The sequence below is a fragment of the Myotis brandtii genome, unplaced genomic scaffold, assembly GCF_000412655.1.
Source record: "Myotis brandtii unplaced genomic scaffold, ASM41265v1 scaffold431, whole genome shotgun sequence".
NCBI classification, from domain to species: Eukaryota; Metazoa; Chordata; class Mammalia; order Chiroptera; family Vespertilionidae; genus Myotis; species Myotis brandtii.
The window spans coordinates 1,068,196-1,091,734 of NW_005366486.1; the positions used below are offsets into that span (position 1 = coordinate 1,068,196).

At 46.6% G+C, this 23,539-nt stretch overlaps 1 protein-coding gene across 1 annotated transcript in view; it reads left to right on the forward strand.

Annotated features, from left to right (window-relative positions):
* Positions 1 to 23,539, forward strand: part of NCKAP5 (NCK-associated protein 5) — an 890,249-nt gene that overhangs the window by 817,384 nt on the left and 49,326 nt on the right. The window contains exons 14-15 of the mRNA XM_014546136.1: positions 3,086 to 3,400; positions 5,877 to 6,010. Of these exons, the coding sequence (XP_014401622.1) occupies positions 3,086 to 3,400; positions 5,877 to 6,010 (449 nt within the window). The remainder of the gene's footprint in view (positions 1 to 3,085; positions 3,401 to 5,876; positions 6,011 to 23,539) is intronic.

Here is a 23,539-nt window from a genome sequence, read left to right on the forward strand (position 1 = left end):
AGAACCAGAGACGTCAGGAATACCAAAAGTCCTGGTTTATAGATTCTGGTGGGACAAGAATATGAAGGGAAAGGAAAATAATTTAAAGGGACAGATGCCAGAAAAGGTTGGTGTTCTCAGAAGGGCACCCGACGTAGACTGACATCATCATTTCTCCTATCCCAGGCCCTCCTTGCCCTATTTCCTGCCTGTGTCATAGGCCGGGCCATGGACTTTGGTCAGAAAATCACTGAAAAGGCCGCCAAGAATCTCATGTTGCTTTTTGTATCTCTATTTGAGGAGACTGCATTAAATGCTCTCTCAGCCATAAAATGCCTGATGGGGAGAGAGTTCTTAGACAAAGCCAGAAAAGCATTACCCTAGAGGTGAAAGAATTCCAGGAAAAGCCGGCACGGATCTCTGCAGAGGAAACTTAATGGGCAGCTGTGGTTCTCAGGGATGGATCAGTCAGGATGTGTAGGCCTCCTGCTCCTGGCAGCAACGACCCAGATCCTGGGAATGTGGACAGTGGACCTCAGCTTCAGGATGGGGAGCATGGATCCAGGGGCCAGCCCCAGTTTCAGAGGAGAAGCTGGGCGCCTTGCCCAGGAGTGGGGCCATTCTGTGAGCCTTCCTCTCACGAGGCTGCCTCAGTGGCTGTTCACTCAGTGGACCCCACTTCTGGATTTATCTGTGCTTTGGGGGGTGGGGGAGGGGAATCAGTATAGCTTCATGGTTAAGCACATGGCCAAGTCCCAGAGCCTTATTTATAGCAGATAGCCTTGGGCAAGTTAACCTTTTGAGCCATGGTTCCTCATTTGTGAATGGCGGTAATAGCTCTTACTTTTAGGGTTGTGAAGATGAAAAGATGATACAAAGAAAACGGGGAACTCCTGGTAGCTGTAATAAGTAGCCAGATTTGATGATCTGTCTTCACTAAAGAAAGAGAGTCTCCAGCATCCTCCATGCTGAGCACTCTTTGATTCGAGGGTAGACAATCCCAAAGATGCTGGGAGTAAATTATTCTGGCAGGCAGTCTGGGCATCCAGGGACTAAGACCTGAGCTGTTATAGCCCATGAATCTTTGGTTCCCATCTGAGAAAGATCCATTTCTATGTGAAACTAGAATAGTCCAGACATTTAGAATTGCCGGAGTACAACATGTTATGTGCTAAATCTGAGCATTGTATATCTAGGCTAAAGTAAAGGACACTGAATTCTGAACAGCAGGGTCTTTCTTTTCAAACTCCTCTGGTAACACTTCCCCATGCAAACAGTCCATCCTTTCTCCAAAAGGCCATTCTGTGACAGTGAAGTCTCCTTAACTGAGGGAGGAGAAAATGAATGGAGAGATAATGAATCATCTCTAAAGCTGGTTGAGAGTAAAGCTGGCCAGTTGGAGGCCCTGAAGTGAGGGCGTCTCAAACTTAGCCCTTGTGATCCTGCGGGAGTCTCAGACCATGGCCCTGTGATTCAGGGCTCTGCAGTCCATGGCCAGCCTCAGGTGTGACAGTGTATGAGATAGCCAAATGGCACCACACTGGAGAAAGGCTAGCTGCATCTTCCTACAAATATCCCTGTGGAGACTGAAGACTCTTTTCTGACATGGACCTCATCATTCTAGGGCTTCCAAAATCAAGCACCAAACCTACTAGAATCTATAAATGCCAACTCTTTACTTTGTTAGGACACTGGCAGAATTCTACTCAGAGCAGAGGTTTTGGGTGGGGAATGGGCAGATTCTGGAGTTCAGATACTAATTGCTGAGCATCAAATGAGATTATATGAGAAAGGTAGTGAAAGATAAGCTATTTACCTATCAGAGATATGCTAATAAATATACTAAGAATTTTGTATATAACATTCATTTTTTTCATTCTTTCATTTCTGCTAGATAGCATTCTGAGTTCAAGAAATTCGATGGTGAACACATTTTTGTTCTCACAGCAGCCTGATAAGGAACCTGATACCTGAGAGGTTCCGTATCTCCTGTAGGGGTTCACACAGTTATAGGTAGAGACCACACCCCAAGCCACTGCTCCACAAAGCACCACAGAAATGCTAGCTGTTGAGCCTCTTGACATGAAGATTACATTGTATTCTGTGATATTCCCTACCGTGCTGAACACAACGCTGCGTTGTGCCTCTTCCCAGTCCTAAACGTGTAAGATGCTGACATAAACTTTACTAAGGATGTTTCATTCTAAGCTTATCCTATAAACAGGAAGCCTGTGGGGTGATAACCAGATCTTGGAAGCTGTCTCGTTAGGTTGGATAATCCACACCACCATTTTAGAAATTAAATATGTAATAATTTTTTCAGATAATGTATTTGTGAAGATGAGATATAATTAGCAGAATATGTCACCCATCTATGATGAAATCAACTTAATTTGTTTTAGGGAAGAGTGGGGCCCCTGGGAATGACAAGACATCACAGAAGGTACTGGTGAGTTTGTCAGGGCATACAGTGTGAGTGAAAGACAGAAAGCGGTTCTGTGGTCTTCTCAGTCCGACTACAAATGGCATTGGGTCCAGTGAAGTCCACATGGTAAGTGATGTTACCACGGTAACTCCAGGATGACCTTATAGCCTGTGAATCACTCGTCCTCACAGTCAGATTGAGAGGCCACAGACTCAGTTAACTGCCGAATGGATGATGAACCATGCAAGGGGGATGCACAGTGACCTTTGTTGGGACATCAGTTTGTTATGTATGCTCATTACTCTTATTTCAGTTAATACATTCCACTTGGTTGGTTGGTTGAAGTCATATGATCCCCAATTGAAAGAAGGGTGATCAAAAATAATTTTTATGTCTCTAACAACTGTTCTTTTCCTATTATAACTCTAGAGAACCATCAGGGTATATGCGCATGTGACTCTTGCTGCCAGTAAAGGCGGCCTTCTTACCTCTTGTTATGTGAAGGGAATATGTTCATGTTCAATTAAATGTCTGTTTCATGCCACTCCCTGAAAATTTACTTCACCAGGAATAGTGCTTCCTCCTTCTAGGGGTCACCTTTCCTCCAGACCACACCCAATGCCAGGACCCTTTCTCCTTTATGGGAGCCACCTCTAACCCTCACTCTGTTACTCTGTCCAGAGTCCAACTGCCAGATGAGGACCCTCGACAGTGGGATCGGCACCTTCCCACTCCCAGACTCGGGGACTCGCTCAGCCGGACGGTACATATGCCAGGCAGACCCCTCAGGGGACACCGAGCCCGACCTGTGCCTCCAGCCAGTCCTTTGTGCAGCCCCTTCCATCCGAGCCCAGACCCTTGAACGAGAAGTGCCTTCCTCCGCCGACAGCCAGGAGTTTGCAGACAATGCCATTGTTCACTCCATGTCCGACCCCACCATGACTGCCAGGGGGACGCGGCCTCCGCAAAGTCGCCTCCCCAAACCAGCCGCCTCAGGTAAAGTGCCTATTACCTTCCAAATTAGACTGTTTTCCCACCCAAATCATGCACTTGCTGACAAAATGGAAAACATGCCGCAGAAAAAGTTTCCGCTAGGAAGTCAGTGAGTGACCTCTGCCCGGTGGACATGTGGTCCCATGAAAAGCCCTGCATGTCCTCCACCAAAAAGTAAGACAAGCATTAAACATGACCTGCTCTTAGCATTATGTGAAGGAGTTGTACATACATATAAAGGAGGCAAGCATGTAAGCACAGGGATATGGATATGTAAATTGATTAAGAAAAAACACACGCAACATACGCATGGGCTTTTATCTTTTAAAACTTAACTCTGATTATAGATAATTTAAACTCGACATAAATTTAACTGAAATGCTGTTTGCCCTCTAACCAGAAACTGTCTTCTGATATAATCCTATCCTGTTCAAATATGTGTATATGCTGAACTATAAAATCTTAGTTGGATGCATCAGCAGTAGATTCACTGCAGTAGAGCGGTGTGAGCCTTCCCATGAAGAAGTACCATCTTTGGCTGCCGTCATTTGAAACAGTCTTTCATGATTAAAGATAGGACCAGGCTAAGGGTCAAAGTTTTTTTATTGGCCCCTCAAGATTAAAAATATTTATTGTAGCTCAAGGTGACACTGCCCAATTTTTAACTTGTATGGATCATGTTGTACTTGTGACATGCATAAGCATATGAAATAGAACTCTGAAGACTTACCTTTATTATTTGATGCTGAGAAAGGAACCACAAGTAGAGATTATATTAGAGGCTCCTGAAAAATTAGAAAAGAAGACTTTTAATTAAACATCTTTGAATCGATGTGATTGAGCTATTCCCATGGCTGGGTCCTTCCTTCTCATTGTAATACTAACTGCCATGAATGTTTCATTGCAAACTTCTGCTTATTTCAAGCCAAGGCTACATTTTAAAAAGCCGGAATGCATATTATTTTTGAAATACATGCATTGTTAATTAATGACACCGCCTCCAGAGACTCAGGGGCGAAATCTTAGTTATAGATTGTGCTCCATGCCTGAATAGTCACATGTGTGACCTCAATTCAGCAGCCGGCTGCTGAGTAGACGCCATGATTAAACACTGTCATTATAACAAATTGAATAGAAACTGCAAGCCTTGAATTGCTTCATAAGAAGGGGATAGGAAAGAGATTGTTCTGATCTTGCTGCAGGTATTCACTGCACCAGTTTCCTAAGGTTTGTGTCTTAATTAAATTGTCATGAAGAGTTGTAAAAAAGTAGTATATGGTCAAGAGCGAGGTCGACATGGGGAGGGAGACTTTGGTGTTGCGCACCCTGGAGCTTCCTGTCCGCCAATTGATATTGTCAGCGTGGTTCTGAGGCCAGTTTTCCAAGGGCTCTCTTTTGTCTGTGGCCATTGGTTACTCATTTTAAAAATTAAGGAATGAAGAACCAGCTGCAATGAAAGGCGAGTGGTTTAGGGCAATCACTCCTTCCTTAATGCATGCATTTGAATTGGTTTTTCTCTTATCTCCATGTCAAAAATGGAAGTAACTATACAAATCTCACAGTGCTGATGGAAATACAATTACTTTGCTTCTGCTCACAAGCAAAACACTGTTGAGAGGCTAGGCCAGCCTGTCCCGTTGATAACCACTGAGGCCGGAGGATCACTGCAACCTCCCCTTCCTGGCATGAGAAGGAATGCACTCTGCAGGTTGATCTACTCTGATGGGAAATAGAGGCCTTCCTTTCTTCCATCTCTGCTAAGTACATCCTCGATCCTCAAAATGGGATCCATGGCCAACATCAGCAGCAGCATCCGGGAACTTGTCAGAGATGCAGAATCTCAGGCCCCGCCCCAAACCTACTGAATCACAATCTGCAGTTTAATTAACAAGAGCTCAGTGGATGCACGAGCAAATCGAAGCTTGAGGAGTCCGGCCCTGCAGGATTTTTAAGGGCCTTTGAGCAAGGTTGCCCAAACCACATCATTTAAAATGACCTTCACAGGTATTCTAGGAAAATCAGGGTTCCCTGCTCACATATGTTTGGGAAAGGCTATTTATTTAAATCTCCCTTTGGAAGTTATGACTGTACCCATTAGCACAATGAAGGCTCTGAGAAGCGCTCCAAAAAGGGAACCTGTTAGACGTTTGATGAAAAACACTATTTGATAAATAACCACTGTTTTCCAGTTTGCCCCTGAGCCCTTTCTTAACATGCAGAGCTTATCAGCATTTCATGGCAAAGTGGTCCCAGGACAGCTTGCCTTTGGTCTCCAAGGTGGACATTCTCTGTGAACGTGCAGAACTATGCAGACGTATCTGTTAGGATGGACTTGCAGGGGGCAGAATGCTGGAAAGTTCAGCTTCCACCACATTGGGACCTTTCTTATTATTTCTGAATATCTCCCCCCTCCCCCTCCCTACATTTCCATAGAGTTGAAGGAAGCTGACTGTAGTTTCATATACATTTCCTCATTTAGGAAAAATCCATTCCCAAAAGCAGAATGACGCCGAGCCACGGCCTCAGACCTGCTCGTCAGTATGTGCTGAGAACACACTGGCCAGGGAGCTGCTTCCAGACTGGCGGGGTGAAGACCCCCCTGCGGACACCCAGGTGAGGGAGGCCAACAGGCGGGCAGCCTCCACCCGTTGGTCCTGATTGTGAAGAGTGAACTCCTGAAACACTTTGGTGAAGAGTTGATTTTAAGTCAGATTTGTTGTTGGTTCAGTGAGTAAAAACATAGGCCAAGGCTCCCTTTCCCCCCTGAATTGTTAAGTAACACCACGGGCTCTCGGGCAGGATCCGAAGTGCTTTCACCCATCTGCACTCAGATGCTTGAGGGATGGTGGCTGTTCCTGACCAGACGTGGCGGAGCAGGCATTGCTCTCCCAGGCTTAGGAGCACCACTTAGAATGATTGGATGGATGGTATTTTCCCATTGTCTCCTCAGTTCCTCCAACCTTTACCTTGTTCCTATGAGACAGGTAAAGCAGGTTTGATTAGACTCCTTTTAGGGATGAATAAACTGAGGCCTGGGAGTGGTCATGGTCGAAAGATTTGCCAGGGACAGTGAGACCTGCATTTCTTTAATCTCTATCATTTGTGCTGTGGGTTCTTCATCACCCTGAGATGGCACATAGAGGCCTAGGGAGGGGCTCATGGCTCAGGGACTCCTCGAGCCTCCCTCTGGGTACTTGGTATCCCCTCCCATTTACCAGTTTTGGCTAATTGCTTGGACCACATCCAACCTGCCCACTATTTCTCAGCTTGCCCTGGGCCTGGCCCACTTCAGGGTCTTTGGTGGCACCCAGCAGTGAAGGGTGGGTGGAAGGACATAAGGACCAATTACCAGACCTCCTGGCCCTTCCAGGACCTTCCTGCTCTGTTGCCTTTGGCTCTCCAAGCCCCTCATTAAAACCCTAAAAGAGACCCAGAGTTGGATGGGGAAGTAGTTTAGCAACAACAGGTGGTAATAGTGGCAAAGAAGTTCGGGAAATTCCAAGAAAGAGAGAATTGTTTAGTGCTGCCCTCCCCCACATGTGCTGGCAGGAATTCCTCACCCAACATTCCTGTCCCCCAAACACATATCTCTCAGGGGTCCCCTTCCTCCTCATCTCCCACCATCTCTGCCCATCGGAAATCCTGCCTGTCTTGTAAGAGTCACCACCACGACTTTGAACTCAGAACTCTGGTTCATTGACTGCCAGGGAGGAAAAGTTTGAAGCAAGAGTTAGCTTTGTATTTCCAGCTCCCAGCACAGCACCAGAGCTGTAGTCAGGCCGGCGCTAAGGAAGCCTCTGACCAGAGGGATGAAAACATGCATCTCTCCATACCCAGAAAGTGTTCCTGGGGTCCTTCAGGAACGCTAGCCATGAGGCTCCCCTGGAACCACTATCTGTAGACTTGTCATCCTTAATAGACATCATCCTTGCTATTGAAATCTCTGTACTGAGCTCTGTGCCCCCAGAACCTAGCACACGGCTTGGCATAGGGTAGCTACTCGATAAGCACCTGTTAAGTGGGTAGATGAATGAGTGAATGAATAAGAGAATAAAGGGAGGAATGAGCACTTGAATTTATAACCTCGGCTGAAAGAGCTCACATCCTAAAATGTGTTTTTGTAATTTCCAAACAAGTGACACTCCCAGATGGACTTGGGAGACCCATCCCATACATGTGCCTGGAAGATGGGGAATCATGGGCTCTGACAGGGCGGAGGACCAACACCCTGAGTCCCCCCAGGAGCTGCAGTCCTAGACCCGGTATTCTGCTTGTGTGCATGGAGGGGAAATGTTTATACAGTACCCACTCCCCCACAGTTCCTGAATGTGCTGATCACAGCACCGTGACACCTGGGGGGCCAGGCTGTGTGTGTGTGTGTGTGTGTGTGTGTGTGTGTGTGAGAGCAAAGGGGAGACTGAGTCCCTGAGCCTGACCTCTGTTAGTACCTCTGAGGGTTATACAGGGTCAGCAATTGCGTGCTTTCCTAAAGGCTCCTGTCCTTCCAGAGGCTGGGAGAAATATTCCAAACTGTGCAAACATTTATTCTTTTGTTCCCAAAGTTGATCCTTTTCATACCCTCTGATACTTGAAAGCCTGTAATGAGATCAGTTAAATAAATAAGCCATTAGGTTTGGAACAGCGACTCTAAGAGGCACTTTAGAAAATAGGACCCATAAAGCAGTGTACCCAATGTAGAGCAGTTGGTGCGGGGACTTGCGGTGCCTGGGACAGTGCTGTATGGTCAGAGGCTTCGTTAGCGCCGGCCTGACTACAGCTCCGGTGATTGACAGACTGGCAAGCCCAGTCACTCCTGGGGGCAGGGGCATTGGGAAGGGCATTCTGTGCACCAGCAACAGCCAGGTGTGAACTGTTTCACATCCTCACAGGGTTTCCTCACAGGAAATCCAGCTGTCAGCACTGGATTTGTGTGAATCATCTGAACAGTCTCATGTTACTCATTTAGGACAAGGGACCCAGAAAGTGCTCGTACTCTGCAAACAGTGGCAGTGATAGTGAGAGTGACCGGGCTGTGGGAATCATGGTTTTGGAGCTGGAAGGGGCAAGTTAGTGAAAGCAGTGCAGAGCGCCACCCCAGGTAACACAGGCGAGCGCAGGGACACTGGGGCTCCTCTGTCTGGGAAGCCACCGAAGTGCTTTCCCTGTGCTCTGCCTCCTCCCCTCCCCGAGATTTCACATCTCAGCTCATCTCTCCTGAGATCTAATTTTCTGGCACGTACAGAAGAGTGTCTGTGAACATCAATTTGTTTTCTGGAATAATCTTCATGACATTGCAGTGCAGTAAGGATTTTATTTCCAAATCTGGCATCTCCCAAAAAGTCTCCAGTTGAGTTCTCTCGGTAATGCAGGGATGGCTATAAAGATAAGTTTGTTCTTAATCACATACTTTGGCCAGTCCAATCGCCCAGTGAGCCTGGAGGGAATCGCAGGCTGGACCTGCAGCCACGCCATTGTGAGCAGGTCTGTTTATGAGCGTGAAATGCCCTCACACCATTCCTGTTGGAAGCAGAATTGGCAGCAGAAAAGTCATCATCCCGAGGCACTTAAAAATATGTGTGTTCAGATGGCATTTCCGTACACACAGAAGGACAGATGCACCCCAACACAAAATGTGGTCTGGGCTCTGCCTTTCTTCTAATCTATTCTGGATTGTCAGGAATCCTATACGATAAAAGACTAATATGCAAATTGATCAAATGGCGGAACCACCTGTCACTATGATGAGCACTGATCACCAGGGGGCAGACGCTCAATGCAGGAGCTGCCCCTGTTGGTCAGTGCACTTTCACAGGGAGAGCGCTGCTCAGCCAGAAGCCCTGAGCCGGGCTTATGGCTGGCAAGTGCAGCAGTAGTGGCAGGAACCTCTCTCGCCACCACAACAGTGCTAAGGATGTCCGACTGCCGGCTTAGGCCTGCTCCCTGGGCCTAACCTGTCAGGCGGACATCCCCCGAGGGCTCCCGGACTGCAAGAGGGCACAGGCCGCGCTGAGGGACTCCCCACCCCAGCCCCCGGAGTGCACAAATTTCATGCACAGGGCCTCTAGTATTTTAATAATGCACTAAAGCAGCATTCTTTTCACATTAATCAACTTTTTTCTCCAATACTAATTTAGCGATGATATGATAAAACCATGACTTTTTTCTTAAACAAGACTGATGTTACTTTAGGGGAAAACGTGATCTAGCAACCATGCGTGTTTCCAGTTTCCCAAGAGCCTTGGTGTTTGTGACGTGTCAGGGTAGGAATGGCGTATGTGAATAGCCATTACCTGGGGCCTCTACTCTGCTCCTCGCTCCCTGCCAGCCCTCAAGAGGCAGGACCAGGCTGCATCCTGCCAGGGCTCACCAGGAAGAAATTGGCAACCACCACCTGCATTAGAGCAGCGGTTCTCAACCTGTGGGTCGCGACCCCTTTGGCGGTCAAACGACCCTTTCACAGGGGTCGCCTAAGACCATCCTGCATATCAGATATTTACATTATGATTCATAACAGTAGCAACATTACAGTTATGAAGTAGCAACGAAAATAATTTTATGCTTGGGTCACAACATGAGGAACTGTATTTAAAGGGCCAGAAGGTTGAGAACCACTGCATTAGAGTTTGGTTGTTGTCCCCATTAGGTCTCTGTGGTTTGTCAGTATCTCTCTGGTTGTGACAGACAAAAGGGAAGGGCAGTTCATTGTTGTGAGGCCTGCCCAGTGAAGATGCCTAGGGCCAGGCCAGCTCCTAGTCCAAGCTCTTCCCTGGAACCTCTCGTGAGTCCAGTGAATAACACCCCCTCCCTGACCCTCAACTGCTCCATCCAAGAATGCTGTCCAGGGCCCGTTCCAGCTCTAAAACGCCACTCAGTTAGGCCCGGGCTCCAGCATGAGTAACTAGACAAAGACTCCTGTCATACACTAAAACATACATGTAATAAACTAGGAAATGCATCCAGTGTGATGAAAGGAGATAAGGGCTTTGGACAAAATGAGGAAAGCAAGGTGGTATGGTAGAGCAGGACGCTGGGAGGGCGCCGGGAGGGGCAGTGTTAAAGTGGAGCAGTCCCACAACCTCACTGAGGAGGTGATGTTCCCGTAGAGGTCAAGGGGGAGAGGGAGGACCCAGGAGGATCTCGAGGAGGAGCATTCTGGGCAGAAGGCACAGCCAGGGCAGAAGCCTTGAGAAGGAGCAGCAGGCAGCAGCGCAGCTGTGGGAGAGCAACCTGCAAGGCTGGGAGGTCAGACAGGCGAAGGGGCCGGGGCGGAGAAGGCCTTGATCGCCAGCCCGAGGACTTTGCTTCCTCTCTGAGAGACACCTGTGGGGGCCTTTGGACAGCTCTGAGAGCCATGTTATAAAAGGATGACTCTGGCTGTCGTGTTGTAAAACCTGAAGAAGCAAGATCCACTAAGAGGCTATTACATCACCCAGGCAAGAGCTGTCCGCGGCTGGGCTGTGGTCACAGTGAGGGGCTGGCAGCCCTGGCTGAGAGAGCCCTCCTCGGTGATGGCAGTGCCCAGCCACCAGCCAGGGCCCATAAGACCTGAATGTGGCTGGTACGAGTAAGGAACTGAATTTTTAAATGTAACTTTTGCTGTAACTTTTCTAAGAGTTCTCTCTTGAGCCACGCCTTTTTGCTCTGTTTTATTATTATTATTATTATTATTATTATTAACTTGAACTTAAATATGAATAGCCACACAGGACTTGTACCACACAAGGAGTGAGATGGTCTGATTCCAGATCTAATTGAAAATACAACCCCATTCACTGATTGGCTGTAGCTGGGGTGGAAGGCAAAGCACAGTCCGCGATGGCTCCAGGGTTTGGGTCCTGGGAGGGAGGGCTCTGCTGCCTGAAAGGGAGACGCTGAGTTTGGGGCTGGGAAGCAGGTTATGGTTAACTTTGGACGCACAGAGTTTGAGGGGCTGGGCAAGCAAGTGTCGGTGTTGAGCAGATGATGGGCTGTGTGTCTGGAGTTTGGCAGATCAGGCCGGGCCTGAAAACGTAAAATTGAGTGTCAGCCACGTAGGTGGCATTTAAGGTCTTGGGTCCAGTGGGAGCAGGAGGGGAGGGAGTGTTGATGAAGAGAATGTGTCCTCCTCCCAGAGTTAGAGGTCAGGGAGGGAAGAAAGAACCAGCAAAGGAGACGGAGCAGGAACAGGCAGTGAGGGAGAAAGAGAGAGGGGACTGTGGTACCTGAGGGGCCAGGTGAAGAAAGATGTGAGAGAGGATTCATGATTCCATGCGTGGTTATTACTAGAAGAGAAACAATCTTCCATCAGGTGGCCTGTTTCTCCCTTGGCCGGGGGGCTCCAGTGGGGAGTGGGGAGAAGGAAGAGAGGGGGAGGGAGAGATGGTCTAAAGGTAATTTGAACACATCTTGAAAAAGGAAACAAGATAAGCCAAACTGACTCTGAATGAGGGAGACCCAGAATATGTGCGCACTTACTTCAGGGTTCCTGTTTTACCCTTGCAAAGCAATAGGAATGAATATGAGATGTTGGCTATAGATCCTGGTGAACAGGGAATTTCCCCACGCCCCCTGTCTTCTGAAAATGAAGATAGCCTGGGCCTGATCTGTTTCCTCCCTCTACTCACTTTGCTTATCCTATGTGAGCAAATCCCTTCTTTCATCCGATCGCTTTAGCGCCTGGGCAGATGGTGCTTCTTGGGATAAGACGCTGAGGTACAGGCAGAGCAACCCTGACAGCTGCATAGCCAGCAAGCAAGCCCCTCCCTCTGCCTTTAAAAGTGGACCTGTAGCCAGACCTCCGAGGTTCAGGGGTTGAGCATCGACCTATGAACCAGGAGGTTCGATTCCTGGTCAGGGCACAGCGATTCCCCGGTGGGGTGTGTGAAGGAGGCAACCGGTCAATGATTCTCTCTCATCACTGATGCTTCTATCTCTCTCTCCCTCTCCCTTCCTCTCTGAAATCAATAAAAATATATTTTTAAAAATAAAATAATAAAAGTGGACCTGTTACCAGAGTTCTGTCATCTGCACACAGTTACCCCCGACCTAGCCGAGCACTGGTCAGCCCCAGTTGATGCCAGGCTGCCAGGAAGGGGAAACCTTTGCAGACAGCTGCCTGGCTGTGGGCACCTGCTGGCTGCTGACAAACCCCAGGAAGAGGCATTTAAGGTGCAGGGAGCACCACTGACTTCTTAGGTGCTGGCAAAGGTGATCTGGAAGGAAAATAGAAACAATTAGGAGGGAAACAGTGGGTGGCGTCGTGCCTGGGTGTGCAGGGGAGATTTTCTTCCCTGCAGGTCGCGGCTTTGCTGCTCTCACGGCGTGCGCCTGTGAAAGTGAGATTGCCCGGCCCCCATTCCCTCTTTAAGTAACAAGGTTTTGTAATAGAGGTCCCAACCTGCAGAATGGAATTTGCTGGCGGATCTTGAAGTCTTGCTGGATGCTCTCCAAGATAGTTGCTCTTTCTCAAACAGGCGCTCCCTCCCTGGTTCCCTGAAGTTTCCCTCAGCGACAGAGGGCACTTGACAATGGCCATCTATCCTTCTAGGAAATGCACACCCAGGGACCGCACCTTGTCACCCTGTTCCCCGTTGGCTGCTCGAGCACTAGCCACGCACCCTGCCTCAGAGCATGCCTGGGGCCTCCCTGTAAGACAGAGTGCGCTGCGACCTCTCAATCCCTGGTGTCTCGTGCCCACTTGCTTCCCTGAATCACACCAAATGTGGCAAAAAACAAAACAACCTGCTTTCCAAAACCCTGCCTCCGGGCTCATAAAACACGAAAGTAAATATACATCTTTTCTTTCAAGGTCGGTTTCTTTAGCTTGACTTTGAAATATGCCTTAAAAGTCCGGGTTGTTAGCTCACAGTCAGCAGTGGGAGCAGGATTTAGGATCTGGGTTGGTGGCCCAGCGGGTGAGGTTGCAGACAGGAGTAATTTTGTGGCTTTGTTTCCACAGAGCTAACCACAATAACTTGCCAGGCCGGCCATACAAATATCCCTGCCCCTTGCCTGCAGGTGGGGCCTCAGAGAAGGCAAGAGCAAGGGATGGAGATGGAGAGAGTGGGGCAGAGGGAACCAGGGCAGGATGCAGGGAATGGCAGCAGTGAGTGCCCATCTCAGAATGGAGGGAGTGGGAGGAATCTCACCCAGCTAACCCTGCGGGACCTGGGTGATAGAAAGTAACATAATCATTAGTCCAGACTTCTCCCCAAGGCTCCGATTCACCTGCCAGGCTGCTCACCACCATCACTGGACGTGCCAGGTACCTCTTGGGCAGAAACCCAATCTGAAACCTCCCCTTTTCTCTCTAGAATCTCTGCTTCTTGGGTTTTGTCTTAACTATGTTCTCGCCATCCCTTTAGGAATACAGCCAGCCCTCCAGTCCTCTTTATCCATAGGTTATGCATCTGCAGATTCAACCAACTGCAGATCAAAAACACCATTTTCCAGCAGGAGCCTGCGGATGCGAGGGCCGACTGTATGCACTGTTCTCTGCATTTTATCTAAGGGACTTGAGCATCTGTGCACGTTGGTATCTGTGGGGGTCCTGGAACCAATCCCATGGATACTGAGGGACAACTGTACAGCTGTGAAGCTGGGCGTGTTCCTCGACTCTTCCTGCAAATGCTGGGTGTCCCGAGTCCTGCGGACCGCCCTCCCAGATGCTCCTCAAATCTGCCCCCTCTCTAGCTCCTCGGCCATGGTGCCTTCATCGGGCTACATCAAGCATGTCCTCCTTTTTCTCTGGCCCCAGTCAACCCGCTGCCCGTCCAGTCCATGCTGCCACCAAAGTGCGGAGTCCCATCAGTCCCTTTGCTTAAAACTCTTTAAGGACTCTCCACGACTCACAGATAGGATCCAATCTCCTCCTCTTGCAAGGTTCACAAAGCCCTTCTGACCTCATCTTTTTCCATCTCCTGTCTTTACGTTATGCATCATCAAAACACTCTCTCTGTCCTGAGCACCTGATTGCTGTCGGGGTCTCCATGCCTTTGCTGTTGTGGTCTTGCTTCTTGGAGCGGCTTTCAGACCAACACCATTCTTCTCTAACCTTCATGTAATTCTACTTAGTCTGTAAGATTCGGTCAGACTTTACCTCCTCCAGGAAGTCTTCCCAGATGCTCCTACATCTGCGACACCCAATTACTTTTCCTGTCTCTTCTGTAAAACACTATATTTAATTCTGTTATTAGTACTTGAGATAATACTTATTTCTTTGCATTTCAGCTCTCTCATTCGTGCCAAGGTTGCTTCTCATTCATATGCTGCACTTAGCACAAGGTCTGGCACATCAGAGGTATTTAATAAATATCATAAATGCTGGATAAAAATGCATCTAACTCACGAGAGTGGGTAAGGCCTTGATTAGCTCTTTGTGCACATCCACCATCCGTTTTGGCCTTTCCGTGTCCAGAGACAGAAGGATCTAGAGCAGTGGCTACAGAGAGAAACTGAATGAGGACATTTCTCCTTCTCTGAGGACTATGCTAGAGAAAGCAGAGAATCCATTGGTTTTGTTTTTTTCAATTTTTCTCAAGAAAGCTGAACTTTAGCTTACTCTTTGATGATTTTTCATGGGGGCTGTTGAAGACATATCAGAATCTTGTCTTGTTTCTTGTAAATGGCCCCATGCTCCCGGCTTGGTTTTCATCATCTCTGCCCCAATTTGGGATTTTTTGTCACAGAGTCACTCTTATTGGTGAAAATGCATTACACCCTTGAGATCTGAAAGAAACAAAGGCTCAGATCCTGTGCTTTTCTGATGCTTGATCTCTGAAATTCTCCAAATTGAATGGGTTAGTTGGTAAACAAGATTGGCAAAAACAATAAAAGCAAAGAGGAGAGTTGATCTCTAAATTAGTTTATTTTGGTTTCTTCATCTCTTACTCTGTGTCCAGGCCAGTAGAGGGTACTGGGGGTTGAGGCAGGTCAGTGACATTTCCCTGCTCTCTGAGTGCTTCGCACACACAGACACACAGGCTTGAAGCACCTATGTGCGAGGAGATGCTCTAGTACAGCGGTTCTCAACCTGTGGGTGCGACCCCTTTGGGGGTCGAACGACCCTTTCACAGGGGTCGCCTAAGACCATCGGAAAACACATATATAATTACATATTGTTTTTGTGATTAACACTATGCTTTAATTATGTTCAATTTGTAACAATGAAATTGGGGGTCACCACAACATGAGGAACTGTATTAAAGGATGGCGGCATAAGGAAGGTTGAGAATCACTGCTCTAGTACCTCAACAGGTGCGTTCTACTGTCGAAGACCATGGCATTGGCTCCACAGAACCAGAATTTCTAATTCTTTTTAGTTTTATAAATTTACTTCAAATTAAAGCCCACTGGGGTCTACAGATCACTGCACTGCAGAGCTCACTTTCAACAGCAGCCCTTCCTTCCTTAAGCCCCGCCCTCAAAACGCATCAATCAGGCTAAGCAAGCCAAGCAAACCGGCCCCCTGATGATGCTCATCTAATCAGGCTCCAATTTCCTGAACAAGGAGTACATTCTCCTCATTTGAAGGTGATTACATTCAACAAATTACAAAGAGCCAGGGCAGGTGAGTTAAAAAACAATTGGTTTTGCAGTAATTAGAAAAACACAAGGAAATGATGACTGTGGAACAATATTAAGAGGGACGCTGAAGGATAACAGCTCCAGTTCCTGGCTAACTCCTCAGCTTGAACGTTTAGAGATTCACAACTAATTATGCAGAGATGATGAATTTTGAATGTTAAAAACTCGGCCACCCTGCCTTCCCAAGGCCAAGGGCTTTGGCTATTAATAGAGCAATCAGATTTTGCTGTATTATGGAGAACTCACACCAAGTTGCATGTATTTTAAAGCATTCATCTGACACATGACTTAAAGATGACAAATCTCCATGATGTGCAAAATCAGCATTGGGTTCAACTAAATCCATAGTCATTAGGATCACTCCCAGTTCCCCCGCAGAAGCCTGTTGTTTAAAATGGACACTGCAGGTAAGAGTTATCTTTAGTCCTTCCTGGAACTTCTCTCTTACTAGGTCCTTTCAAAGATTTGCTTTCTTTCTGACAAGCTCATCCCAGCTCGATGAGAATGGACACGTGCAATAAAACACACGGGATTCGTCTCCTAGCATTACACTTTGCTGGGTGATAAATGGAAAGTACTGACCATGACATGTACCGGAACCAGGGTCTCAGATTTCTCTCTGTCATTGTTTGTCCACCATCAGAAAACCCACAGCCTTCTCACCTGTTCAGACTAGGTTTTCACTAGGCTGAGGTTGGGAGTTTAGTTGGGAGAAGTGTCATGCACAATTACAAAACAAAACGAAATAAAATCAAAACAAAAAAAACACCTTATTAGCTTCTAAAATCACGTGGTCAGAAGCTAACCATCACCAAGAACCTGCTGTGCCTCAGACAGGATTGAAAAGGGAGGTTGTGAAGCGACCTGCATTCAATTATTTAAGCTGCATATTGTGAGGCCCTTAAGAAAGCAAATGTCAGGATGGACAGAACGAGTTTACCCTCCTGTCGAAAGAGCAGTGTGCGTGGTGAAGCCGTCTCTCAATTAAATTTGACTGCAGGATGCAGAGGGCGGAAGGCCATGTCTGGGACCTAATGAGACATTTTGGAGGAAAGAGAGCCCCCCTGGAGTTTGTTACTCTTTATGGACATTCTTCCTCTCTCCCCCCACCATTATCTCAGCACCCCCAGGGCTACCCACCTCCAGTTCAAATGTATTGGAGTGGGGAACATTTAAGCAGGAGCTTGCAAAGTAGAATTTCAAAGCAAAAAAACAAGACCCTGGTTGTTGGTTGGCACATGGGGAGCAGATGATACCTAGTGCTGTGCAAATGAGCAATCTGTGGCTGCCAGGGCTAAAGGGAAGCTAGGCAATGGGTCTGAAGCTAAACACATGAGCAATGAATTAGATGACATTTCATTTGTGAAAATGTGTGTGTCCCTCAGCCTCAGGCAGGGGCAGCAGAGGAAGTGTAACTTGGCAAGCCTCCCGGGCAGCCCACAGCCTGCAGGAGGATGGCTTTTTGTAGAGGTCGCCCATAATCCAAGGAATACCTCCAGTGCTCACACTGGATCATCCAGCCTCCAGGCTCTCAAACAGGGGGACTGTGTCCCCAGGGGACATTTGGCAGTGGCCGAAGACATTTTGGGGTGGGAGAGAACTGCTATGGGTGTGCAGAGCCCAGGGATACTGCTAAGCACCAGATAATCATAGGGGAGCCCCAATAACAAAGTTCTCCTACACAGAATGTCAGTAGTGCCCTAAGAAGCCAACAGATTGACCGTTAGGCATCAGAAATGTCCGATGGGAGGGACAAGCTGTCAATATTTGTGACAAATTGTGATAGCAGCCAATGCTCTTACCTGCCCAGCAGGCACCCCAGGCCTGGCTAGCACCTCCTTGGATGGTTAGGATGCTTGTCCCTGAGGGGCTTTGAAAGGGAAACTCATGCTCCCTCTGGCCTTTCACACTTGGCCTGGGATTCTGTTATGGTGCCTTTGTCCAGTGCTAGGGAGTCTGAAGTGGTGACACAGAGCACAGAGTACTTGAGGCTGCTGCACATTGAGTCTTATTAGTATTTAATTTCTGTCTCTTAGAGAACCTGGGCCTCAAGGAGGTGCGAATCTTTCACAGGTTTGTAAGAAACCCAAGGACAGGTCACTCTCACTCTGCTCCCGTGAAGCAGGTGAAGTGCAATTAGGTCAAACATGAAGGAAAAACATAGTAGACAGGGTTGGGGTTTCCTTGGGGCCCTTGGAGTTGCATGTTTGGCTAAAAGCACAGTGACATTTGGAAAGGCTCCCTTGCCTGACCTCTTCCCACTGAATGGCTAAGCCTAGAAGATTAACGTCAGTCTCGGAACTAAGAATGCGGGGTCGGCAGAAGGAGCTGTGTTAGAGAAGGGGGTAGGTGCGGGGAAGAAGGGGCTTGGGATTCAGGCAAAGTCTAGGAGTAATTAAAGTGAGCAGCAGGAGAATACCAGGTGCAGATCTTTGCGGTGTTGGAGGAAATTGCTTGGAGTGCTTTGTTCTCAGATTTCAAGGATAAAGGAAGAGACCATTTCCAATATTCTCTCATTCCAACTGCCTCTCCCCAACCAGCCAAAAACCTAGAAACAGACACATATACTGTACAACCAAGCAAATGAGCTCAGGAAAAAAACAAAACAAAACAAAAACAGGTTTCTTTCTAACCCAGGAGTTTTGCTAAGAAGGAAAAACAAAATAAAACAAAAAACAAACAAACAGGTTTCTTTCTAACCCAGGAGTTTTGCTAAGAAAAATGTCCAGCATCCTGCAGTGAATCACAAAACTGCCTGTTCTCCCCATACCTCTTAGAACCTGGAACCCAAAAGCCATGGCCATTTGGCTAGATGTGGTCGGCATGCCCATCATTGGGAGTTAGGACGCCTGAGTCTAGCGCTGGCTCTGCGAACAGGCTTTGTGATCCCAGATGAATAATGTTAGCCTTTCTGAGCCTAAGTTCCCTCGGCCACACAGTGCCCACACTGCCTTCCTCGTGTGGAGAACTCAGATATGACAGATGGGATAAGGCTTGCAGCCTGCACAGTGCCAAATAAATATGAGAAGTATTATGGTAAATCGGCTGAGAGAGAACAGTTCCTGGAATTTGAGGTTGAGGATATTAGAAGAGGGGAGGGAGCCCAGGGAACTTGCACACTGGGGTCCAAAATAAGGTGAAGCTAAAGCCCCAGCAAGGTACGCCTTCCTCATAAATTAGCCGGGGTTATACAGTTTCATTAAGGGCCATATCATATTATCTTTATCTGCTGTTAAAATGTAGTGGAAGTAAGAAAGAGCTGATGTAAAGTTTCCCGAAACAAGCCTAACAATGTTCTCCTTGCCTATTATTTGTTTTCACAATGAGTAGCAATATCTCAAGCTATCACTCAGCATCATTTTCAGATTCAATTACATGGGAACGGGAAATATGGCGAGGTTAGGTCATCTGGGGAAAAGTTCCATTTTTAATTAGACTAGAAATTTTATTATAAATGAATAAATCAGCCCATCCTTTAAGGACTTTAATTAGAAAAGAAGACCACATCCTTCCCCTGGTATTGGAAAAGTGGGCTCTCCACCCTGTGCAGAGAAGTTAGTGGTTGGCTCCCAGCTCCCCAATCAGCTTGCTTCTCTGTTTGTGAGCCCCCAGAAGCATCGTGAGGAATGCTTCTTCCACCCGCATCTTTTTTACTTTTTTTAAACTTCTGTCCCCTTTTCTCTTGGTTTGTTTGGCCCATCCTTAGCTATATCATGTCACTTTGACCGTTTTCATCCTGGGATGCCCCCTCTCCCCCTGCCACACACACACACACACACACACACATTCCAGCAACCTCCAGGTATCTTCCTGAGTTTGGTGAGGATTCCATGAAAGGAAAGGCTAAAGCAGTGGTTCTCAACCTTCTGGCCCTTTCAATACAGTTCCTCATGTTGTGACCCAACCATAAAATTTTCGTTGCTACTTCATAACTGTAATGTTGCTACTGTTATGAATCGTAATGTAAATATCTGATATGCAGGATGGTCTTAGGCAACTCCTGTGAAAGGGTCGTTCGACCGCCAAAGGGGTCGCGACCCACAGGTTGAGAACCGCTGGGCTAAAGGGTCAAACTTTTTCGGGAAGGCTCAGAGCCACGCCAATATTGTTCCATGGCCCAGGAAATCCTTGCGATGTGCACAAGGACTCAGATACCCAACCTGAAGTAAGCATGTGTATTTTTGGCCATAACTTACTAGTGATCTCCAGCAAGTGTACTCCTTCTCTCCTTCCGGCCTGTGTCAAGCTGGATATCTTCCAGATCCCCCCAGGCCTGGCGTTCTATCACTTGAACAAATGCTATAGTGACTTGGATGTCAAGCTTTATGCTCCAGCATGCAGTAGTCTCTACCATTTGAGGAGATTCTTGGAGTTTTTCTCAGGTATCATTTAAATTTTTGATTTTATTGTTTGGATCACAGAAGTCTCTCTCCTGACTCTGCATCCCTACCCCCATATAGGTTAACCATTTTAACCATTTTTATTGGTTTCTGGTTCATCCTTCCAGTCTTTCTTTGTGCAAACTAAATGAATGCCAGTATATATTTCATAGATAAGAGGAAGCATAACATATACACTGTTCTGAAGCTTGTTTTATTTTCTTCCATCTACCCAGTAGATCCTGGGATCATCCCATGTCACTAGGTAACAGTCTTCCCTGATCTTTTAAGAGCGACATCATGTGGCTGCGCATTCTTACTACCGTGACTAGTCCTCTAAGGAACAGAGTCCCAGAGCCTGGAGTATTAGTCAGAAAGCTTATGTGTTTTTGGAGGAGTTGTACTCTTTTCACATCCACCTGCAGTGATTGACATGTCTGGCTCCCCAAAGTCTCACCAACAAATTTAAGGTCACACTTTTGTGTTCTGCCAGTCTTCCATAGGAGAAATGATTTTCCAGTGTGGCTTGAATTTGATTTCTCTTATTAAGAGTGAGGTTGTTTAAATCTATTTAAATGTCATTTGTGTTTCTATCTCTGTGAATCATCTGCTAGTGACCTTTACACAGTTTTTTATTGGGTTGTTAGTCTCTTTTATCTCAATTTCTAAGAGCTTTTTAAAAGTTAGGGAGAGTATTCCTTCGTTTTTGATACAAACTGTAAATGTTGTTCCCAGTTTTTCATTTGCTTTTCATGTCACTCGTGATGTTTTTAACAGGGTAGAAGGTTTTATTTTCATGTGGTCAAAGTCATCAGTCTTTTGTTTTATGGCAAGCCCTTCCCCAAGTTATAACAAAATGTTATAAAAATAAAACAAACAAATAAACCCACCCCATGCTTCCTCTAGTACCCATACAGTTTGAATTGTTGTCTTCATATAAGGATCCAACTTTTTATTTAATTTGACTATCCAGTTGTTCCAAGTCAGCTTTATTTTAAAGAGATAATTTAGCAAATGGAAGATCAGTCAGTTTTTGTTTGTTTGTTTTGATGACCAGCTGTGAAGGAGACAATTTGGTAACTGGGTAAAATGAGAAGATCCCAGTTTCATCCATGACAATGATTTAACCGCCTAGCCTAAGCCTTTTATCTGCACATTCTGGAGTTTGCCGTCACTCATTTCACCATCAGGTCTAATTAAGGAAAAAATGATCACGGGAGCCATGCCCACGTACAGAAATACCTTTGTTTCCAAGGGCCTCTGGGTCATTCGTGGACTGCGCTATCCTATTACTAACTGGTTTTAGGAGGACTTGTATTGCAGGCCTGAAGATGGGCAAGGAAAGAAAGTTAGGTGTGCAAGAGAAGGCTCCCGGGCCATTCAGGCAGAGTGACACCTCCCCTTTGGCCATGGCTAGGAGAATGCTCAGTCAGTTTTTGTTGCAGACTCATAGTGAATCATCACTAGGTGCTGTGGGAAATAGAGAGGAAACATGAGACATGGTCCTGCCCACAGAGGGCTTACAGGCTATTTGTCATGAGAAGAAACTGGAAATTTTGAAAGCATTTAACACTACCAGCAGCATATAAATAAGTTCCCAAAAGTGTGGTACAGAGACCCCCACCCTATCAGTGCCTGCTTATCCCCTCTCATATCTGCTTCTCTGTGACTTTACATAATGGCCAGATGAAGACTTATTCTCCCATTTCAAATGGACGAGATCATTTCAAAGTCAGAACTCTAGATGTAGGCTTATGTCCTTGCTCTGTGATGCCATACTTCCCTAGTCTTACCATGACCACCAAATTGGCATTATCCTTGTGGCCTTCCCCGCTTGATTTTGGTTTTTAATGGCAAGAATTGTGACCTCTTATATTGAATCTCTAGCACATAGAAAGGGCTTACTGCATGTGTGTTGAAGAGCTGGGTGAATGAATGATCTGTGACTCTGAGACTGAGCATCAATAGGGTCTCCAGCAAAAGGAATAAAGTAGTCAGGAAGTCAGCGGCTTCTGGGATGGGCCTTGAAGAATCATGTTGAGAAGGGAGTTTCTCCTAGAGACAAGTGAGTGAGCTGGGAAATAAAGAGGTTCAGTGGAGAGCAGTGACTTGCAGTGACTGCCCGTGTTCCCCCACAGCAGCAGAACAGAAGGTCATGTGGCTTGATGAGTGATTTATAATATAAAGGTGGTGCCAACTGGCAGAGGTTGTGATCTATGTGTCCAGTGCATTTGAGAGGTGAGCAGAGAACCAGCACAGAACACGGATGGGAAAAGGCTTAGATCTGCACTCACTGCTCCCAGAATCTGCCCTTAAACTTGAGTCTGTCCTATGGCCTTTGTTGAAAAACAACAAACAACTTGCCTCTCTTTCTGCTGCTTCTCCCCACTTCTAATAACCTAAAGCTTTTGCGTTGGAAGAGAACATAGAAGTGGTCTTATCTACCTTTCCTTTCAAAGTAAGCTCCCAAAGGACAGGGATTTTTGTTTATTTGGTTGGTGTCATAGTCTCAGAATTCCTGGCACTCAATGTTTATTTGAGGAATGAATGAATGAATGAATGAATGCTTCCTATTCTTATTCAACCTCTGCTTGGACTCCCCATTGGTAGGAAATTAGGGGCTCACCACATTACAAATCAGGTTATTCCATGAAAAAGAATTCTAATTGTTAAAAAAAAATTAACTGAGGGAAGAGGGAAGAAGGATCTGTCCGCCATATGGGTTGCACATTATGACAGAGCTAGGGAGAATATGGTATTGATGGATTATGGCTAGACTACCCTCAGCATACACTCAGGAGAACAACACAAAGTCCAAAATTCTCTTTGATATGTAACTCAGCATTTGCTGAGATAGTGAATGAGAGAATGAATGCATGAATGTTTGAATGAATGGGTCAACCAGATATACTGGCAAATGTTTATGAAGGCTTCAGAGTCAGAAAAATTTGAATTAATATCTATAATGTGTGGAATCTCTGAACTCCTCTGAGTCCAGCTTCCCATCCATCAAATGACAATAACACCTAAATGCAGGATTTATTTTTTTAATTAAATCTTTATTGTTCAGATTATTACAGTTGTTCCTCTTTTTTCCTCCAAAGCTCCCCTCCACCCGGTCCCCACCTCACCCTCTGCCCTTACCCACCCCCACTGTCCTCATCCATAGGTGTACGATTTTTGTCCAGTCTCTTCCAGC